At 35.1% G+C, this 7,500-nt stretch overlaps 2 protein-coding genes across 2 annotated transcripts in view; both read right to left on the bottom strand.

The window, feature by feature from the left end:
- Positions 1 to 3,535, bottom strand: part of LOC137635801 (uncharacterized) — a 3,623-nt gene extending 88 nt beyond the window's left edge. The window contains exon 1 of the mRNA XM_068368236.1: positions 1 to 3,535. This exon is cut by the window's left edge and continues 88 nt beyond it. Coding sequence (XP_068224337.1) covers positions 688 to 3,519 — 2,832 coding nt within the window. The 5' untranslated portion in view covers positions 3,520 to 3,535 and the 3' untranslated portion in view covers positions 1 to 687.
- A 1,108-nt stretch (positions 3,536 to 4,643) lies between these two features.
- LOC137635804 (uncharacterized) overlaps positions 4,644 to 7,500 on the bottom strand; it is a 3,288-nt gene continuing 431 nt past the window's right edge. Inside the window, exons 1-2 of the mRNA XM_068368237.1 lie at positions 4,689 to 7,500; positions 4,644 to 4,656 (exon numbers count right to left, since the gene is read on the bottom strand). The exon at positions 4,689 to 7,500 is cut by the window's right edge and continues 431 nt beyond it. Coding sequence (XP_068224338.1) covers positions 4,644 to 4,656; positions 4,689 to 7,483 — 2,808 coding nt within the window. The 5' untranslated portion in view covers positions 7,484 to 7,500. The remainder of the gene's footprint in view (positions 4,657 to 4,688) is intronic.

The raw sequence follows: 7,500 nt of genomic DNA, 5'->3' as shown, positions 1-7,500 counted from the left end.
TGAAACTGGTAGTACTTAGCACTTCATTATTTCACAGCAATAAAAGTCCTTCAAGTGAAAAGAGTTCATTAGTAACGATAACACATTAGTTGGCAAGTTTCTAACGAAGGTCGAGTTAATCCATTTCCCTTTAGTCAAGAGAACTGCTTCCTTGGAGGGTTAGGCAGATACTGCTTGGTAAAAATTCTTACCACTACTCGTTAACTTCGTTAACGAATTCAAGAAGGGCTAAATACTATGAAATGGTCTCAAATGCCAGCACACAAAGTATTTCCAGATATTAAATATAATAAGTTATTTAAATTTACATTTGAGATCTTTTTATTTTCCAAGAGAGTTGAAAACCAAGGATTATGAAAAAAGTCAAAGTACTTTTTTCGTACTAAAAATAAACAGGATAAAGAAAACGAGAATACAAGGATTCTGAAGTTGGAAAGAAAAGATAAAAAACAATATATTTAACAAGATAAAGAAAACGAGAATAAAAGGATTCTGAAGTTGGAAAGAAAAAATATATTTAACACACTCCCCCCAAAACATTCAGTCCTGTTATGAAATAAAAACAGGATTGAATTTTTAAACATACCAAAAGTATTTACATTACCAGAATTTTTTTTTCTAATATTTGCCAAAATTATTTAAATTACCATCACCAATAATAAATAAAAAAGCCTACACAGACAAACTTTACTGTAAAATTTGTCTGGTCTTCAGAGCACTAATCTTTGCCGCTTTACGCTTTCCCAGAATGCAGTTGTTGGCCAAATTAGAATCATTTGAGTCATAATTAGGACTGTCTTTATCTTCATTTGAAGAAACATCAGGTCTGAAAAGAAATATTAGATTAGATGAATGTCTCTTAGTAAGTTCCCCAGTTCTGCCTTTCAGTAGGGTAACTCCAGTAACTTCCCCAAGCTCATTGAGAACTACATCATGGACTATTCCCATTGGGTATTGGTTTGGCTTACTATATGGTTCTTTAATTAGAACCACATCATTCTTTTGAAGAAGTGTATGTTTTACAGGTTTGAATCTGTCTTTCGCATTTACAGCTTGATTTGTCAAGTTACCTAAAAATTCTTCATGATAAATGTTAATCAAATGACTTCTGACTTTACGCAGTTTTGTGTAGTTTTCTTTAACTTTATCACAAGGAGAAACTAGATAGTCCTCATCCAATTCTAGATCTGGATGTCTTTGCAGCTCAGGAATTAAGTTAACTGAAACAAGGTCATAACCCCTAATTAGACACTCTGGTGTTATGGGATCAGGAAGTGATTTGTTTATATCTGTATCTCTTAATGCCTCTTTAAAAGCTATTGGCCTTCTATTCAATAAATGGACAGTCTGATATATTAAAAACTCAAAATCCCTTATATCTAAAACATTATTTCTTATGGCTCCAAATAAGCATCTCTTAGTAAGTTTCACACAACTTTCAACCATTGAACCAAGAGCCGAGTTCCCTTTGAAAAACTGTTCAAACTGAAGGTTCTTTATGCCATTCTCTTCTAGATAGAGTTTAACTTCTGGGTCTTTTAAATAATCTAGAATTACGTTACCTCCTGCTACTAACTGAGATCCCTGATCGGATATACACAAATTTGGTAGTCCAAACTCAAATGTATGAAGTTGGAAGGCTCTAAGATACTCTTTAACACTCAAGTCCATGCACACCTTCAGATTTATAGCTCTACTCCAAGTACATGTGAAACATATTATCCATGCTTTTACTTTTTTCCCACTGGAACGTACAAAGAAGGGTCCCATGTAATCTACAAAAATATAGCGGAAAGGAATCTCTGGGGGATTAATCCTAAAATCTCTATAGCAGTGTTGATTAAGATTAACTGTCCTCTCATTGAACCTACGGCATATGACACATGTGCGAATTATCCTTTTAACTACTGAAAAAAATCTAGGTATCCAAAATATCTTACGTACTTCAGCCAGTAGCCTATAGCATCCAGCATGTAAAAAACGTTCATGATAATCTAATACAATATATTTAGTTAGTAAACTATCCTTAGAAATTAGCAATGGAAATCGCATCCTTCGGTCATCTTTCAGTTTCTGCATTTTGCTACGTACCCTTAACAGGCCTTCCTGATCCACATAAACATTGAGCTGTCCAACTAACTTGGGGATATCTTTGAGCAACAGGTTTCTTGATTCAAAATATTCAAAAATTTCAGGGAAGTGCTTCTGCTGATCTCTTCTTATTACCATCTTTGTAGCCTCTGCAAAGAAGTTATGATTAATATCAAAACAGCTAATATGTCCAAACTTAACAGGATCCTTTAGTTTTAGTTTCATTTTCAAGTTATTAACAAAGATAAGTACTCTACGGAAAACAGAAACAACTTTATGGTAGCTAGAACATCTTGATAAAGCATCGGTATGCTCCTCAATCTTTGTAGTTATAGTACCATGATAAGACTGGACAACACCAACAGGAGAATCTTGCTTTACCGGAAGGGCAGGTATTACAAAATTCAAGATAGATTCCCTGTTCAGCTGACCTTCTGTCTCATTAAGCAGAAATTTGGGACCTGAAAAGTAGTTAGTTTTTTTAAGCTGCTTGAAAGATAAGCTGCGAGTGATGCAATCGGCTGGATTTTCACAACCTGACACAAAAGAAAAATGAATCGGGTGTTTATTACACAGTTCATTTATTGTGTGTAACCTATTTTGAACAAATACTGAACACTTCTGCATTTTATCAAGCTTGGCAGAAAACCCATGTACCCAGGAAAGGGCAACGAAGCTATCCGAGTACACTATCAACTCTCTTATTTTGATTGGCATCATACAAGAAATTCCGGATAACTCCTCATACAGACATGTAATTTCTTCTACGGCCAAAGTTATTCCTTGCAGTTCCAGAGATGGCATGCTTTTAGATTCCATTTGCTTGTTTACTATCCTATTTTTTGCAAAGACAAAACTGACCTTTCCTGTGGGAATATTTTGTATGTAAATGACTACACCAAACATCTGCTTACTACTGTCTGAAAATGCCAATAGCCGGTAAGTATCTTCTCTACTCCCAAAGACTCTTGGTATCTCTGCAACAGAAGCAGCATTTGCTTGTTTGGCAATATTCCGCCATTGCCTCCTAACATCGGCATCTAATTCCTTGTCCCAGCCCAGATCTTTGTTGCACTGTAACTGATGCAAAAATAGCCTTGAACGATTAAGAATAGGGCCATTAAAGTTAAAGAGATCATACTGGGAGGCAATAGACTGCAATACTTCCCGTTTTGTTCGAGCTTGTATGTTAAGACTAATAGGTTTAGTAGATAAACTGTCTTGCTTCCTATCCCATGACAACCCAAGTAATTTTACCTTTTCATTGGTTTCTGTACTAATCTCATTATCTATGTGGTCTTGCAATGCAAAATCATTACTGATGTACTGCTGCAGGTAAAACTTGTAAGGCTCAAAAATGCTTTCTAGTTGTTGGTATGCCCAGAGAAGTTCTTCAGAACTATCATAGGCAACTGCACAGTTATCCATGTAACATAGTTGATATATCATCTTCTTTAAGGCATAAGAGCAGGACAAGCAAAGAAATATTTCTCGTTTTTTCTTTTTCGGGAGAGGGGTGTATTTCTTTGCTTGTCCTGCTCTTATGCCTTAAGTAATATAATATTTAGATGTTTTAGGCCATTAAGTGACATAATACCTAGAAAAACACAGAAGGTTTTTTCCCTAAATCGAAATTTTAATTTTTGGTGAATATTTATTTCTAGGTATCCCTCCATCACCATCACTACCTAACCTAACCTAACCTCCTCGTTTTTTTCTTTCTGTGTGCTTATTTACTGTTCGATTTTGATAAAACTTGGTCTGCTTGTTCCATATGGATAAACAAACATAATTACAGAGCGAATTTCAATTCAAGACATTAGTTTCTCACTGGTCACCAAACAACTTTAAGTCGCTAGCTCCAATTTTCACATTTTTATTCATAAAATCCTTTATTTTCCCTGTAGGATGATAAAACTTACAGAGGATATGCCTTATTATAGTGCTAATAATGCCTCAAAATTTCATTAGCCTGTCTTGATTAGCGTATTTTTGGCAAATATTTTTACAATTAGCACCCTCTCAACCCGGAGCCTACCCTTAAGTAATATAATATTTAGATGTTTTAGGCCATTAAGTGACATAATACCTAGAAAAACACAGAAGGTTTTTTCCCTAAATCGAAATTTTAATTTTTGGTGAATATTTATTTCTAGGTATCCCTCCATCACCATCACTACCTAACCTAACCTAAACTCCTCGTTTTTTTCTTTCTGTGTGCTTATTTACTGTTCGATTTTGATAAAACTTGGTCTGCTTGTTCCATATGGATAAACAAACATAATTACAGAGCGAATTTCAATTCAAGACATTAGTTTCTCACTGGTCACCAAACAACTTTAAGTCGCTAGCTCCAATTTTCACATTTTTATTCATAAAATCCTTTATTTTCCCTGTAGGATGATAAAACTTACAGAGGATATGCCTTATTATAGTGCTAATAATGCCTCAAAATTTCATTAGCCTGTCTTGATTAGTGTATTTTTGGAAAATATTTTTACAATTAGCACCCTCTCAACCCGGAGCCTACCCTTTGTAAAAGTTTACTATCATCACTGTCTACATCTAAAATTAAAATCTTATATAGAGCAAGTAACAGTAATGCAGGGCTGCATCTTAAGCCAAAACTTAATCTTAAATTTTTGTATCCCACAACGGTAAAGTCTTCCTTCTCTACATTTCTGAACCATAGGCATAATAGCCTATTGCTATCTGTGTCATTCAAGGCAAGATTATTGAACGCTTTACACAAATCAAAACATAATAACTTCTGTCCAAATCTCAAATGTAATATAGCAGAGGAAAGTTTCTGGTTTAGATTTGGTCCTGAATATATAGCCTGATTGTGACTAATGGAAGGTTTACTAGAATCTTGCTGACAAAGATTAGACAAATACACTATCCTGCACTTTGTGGTTTCGCGATCCATTTTAAAGATGCCCATGTGAGGCAAAAAGCTATGGTTAGGGTGCTCTCTGATAAATTCGGGAAGGTTATTAATGCGCTCTATGATCCCCATACTTTCCTGTTCTTTAAAAACTTTATCCATTATCAATAGCTTATCCCTGTTATTTTGCAATTTTTTCAAGTTAGACTTTAAAATTGAAACTGCCAATCCCTGATTGGAACCTAATAAATGGGCCACCTGAGGATTCCAAAATAAAGGAACAACAATTCTACCTTCTTTATCTCTCTTCATATTTTCAAGGGAAAACTTAACCAACTTCTTATTTATTTCAGAACTCCCAGAATCAGAATCATTAGGTTCCGACTTTACAAATCTATGACAACTTTCTTCTAAAATTTGGTTAGCTGCCTTGATAAGCTGAGATTCAATTATATCCCCCTTATCATCAAATACATTAATGTTAACGGGATCCACAGTATCTTTAAAAGCACAATCCGAAACAAGGCAAGTATTACCATTCCCGAAAATGCTACCAACTAAGTTGTGATCTGAAAGTTGAACCAATCCTTGAAAGCAACTTCCAACATAAGGTAAAAATGTTAAATCCTTCAATATTTGTTCCACATTACCATGTAACAATACTCCAGCAGGAGTTTCAGAATATAGAGATTCTAAGTTTGATCCAAACAAGTGTTCCTGCTGAGGAAGACAGTATGCTGAGCGAGTGCCAAGAATTAACTGAATACTCTGGATACCACAAGAATCATTTGACAAGCTTTCGTCTGCCAAAAAATAACCTCTTTCTTTGAAACCACTTACTACCTTACCTAATTTAGGAAGTTTTAACTTTACATTAATAGAAGGTATACACAGTGCTTCAATTTTTCTAAGCCTATCCCCTATCTGTAAACTTACTTCAATCAGCTTAGTAGTATAGTTCTGAGTAGTGTTAATGCCATTTACTGTTAGAGAAATATTTTCCCTTACTGTGGGTAAATTATAACTGTCCGCAATATCGGTCAAAATGAAGTTACACTGACAGCCACTGTCTTTTAAACATCTTAACTTTAAACCATTATCCAAGGTTGCAGTAAAAGTGGGAAGAACAGTTTGCATGTCAGAATCACTCTGGAAAGCTTCCACAATGTTAACCATTGAGCCAGAGATCTCCTTATTTTCCTTAGGCTTGAATTTTGCTTTATCTTTACCCTTATCTGTACAAGATTGGCTATCTGGTTTATTTCCATCTTTATTTGTGACTTGATTGCCATCAACAGACCGAATACACAGGAAACTGAAATGCCACTCTGAGCAATACTTACATTTATTATTGAACCTATACCTACAAAATTTACTCAGATGATTTAGGTTAGAACATTTTAGGCATCCTTTCAATTTTCTTATTTTATCTATCTTGGCTTCTGCAGAGTCAAATTTGGCACACTTGTGGATAGGGTGATCAGCTGGTTTACCATCTACTTTAGTGCATATACTACAAGGCTTAAAGGTCTTATTTATTTCATACTTTACATCTACAGCTAAGCTGGTAGCTCCATGGTCACTAGCATTTGATGCTTTGGGGAAAAATTGTTTAGGGACTTCTTTAGTTTTCTTAGACTGGCTACAATAACGCTCACTAGCTTCAAAAAACTTGTCTACAATTTCATTTAACGTTGGCTTGGAGCTGTTAGTAATTTGAATCAAATGATTCTTAAATGCATCATTCAATCCTTCCCATATAAAAAACTGAAGTATACAGTCCACAGTAATTTTCAATTTGCGTATTCTTTCCATAATTAACCTAACCTTAGAGATAAATTCATATGGATCAGTGTTGTTAGAAAGTTTCAAATGGGATAACTGCCTCAAAACATTAAATTTCTGTGTGTCATCCGAAGCTAGAGCTTTCAGTAATAATTGCTTTGCATGTGAATATCCCTGCTTATCTGCTTCCAAGGACTCTACTAAAACTAAGGCCCTGCCTGAGATCTGCTGCTTTAATAACAAGAGTTTATCGTATTCAGGGTATTCAAATTTACTTAAAGTGTCTTCAAATTCTTCAAAAAATCTAGCAAGGTCCTCGTCATCAGAACTAGTGTATTTAGGCAGGGGAGCTATGGGAGACTTAAGCAAACTTCTTGCGGAACTAAGAGAGTCATTCGAATGGGAAACTGATGAAGAGGGCACACTAGGGTTCCTAATAGCCACTAAGCAAGATAAAAGTTTGTCATTATAGACCTGGCAGGAGTCCAATTCCTCCTCAGACCTACGTTCTTCCTCTTCGTCGTCCCATTCCTCATACTTAAGCTCTAATATCTGCTTATTTAAGTCTTTCAATTCTGGAAGCCATTGTTCAAATTGCAAGAGTAATTTCTCCCTTGCTGCACTAGTTAATGTAGGAAAACTATCCTTACGGTTAAAATGTTCTGTCACACACTTCCTTATATACTTCCTTTGATTCACTAATCTCTTAAGTTCAGACATTGTGAATACATACAACT

Source organism: Palaemon carinicauda, unplaced genomic scaffold, assembly GCF_036898095.1.
Source record: "Palaemon carinicauda isolate YSFRI2023 unplaced genomic scaffold, ASM3689809v2 scaffold1777, whole genome shotgun sequence".
Taxonomy (NCBI): Eukaryota; Metazoa; Arthropoda; class Malacostraca; order Decapoda; family Palaemonidae; genus Palaemon; species Palaemon carinicauda.
Note: the sequence above shows the minus strand (reverse complement) of the source record. Positions and strands in the feature narration are given on the sequence as shown.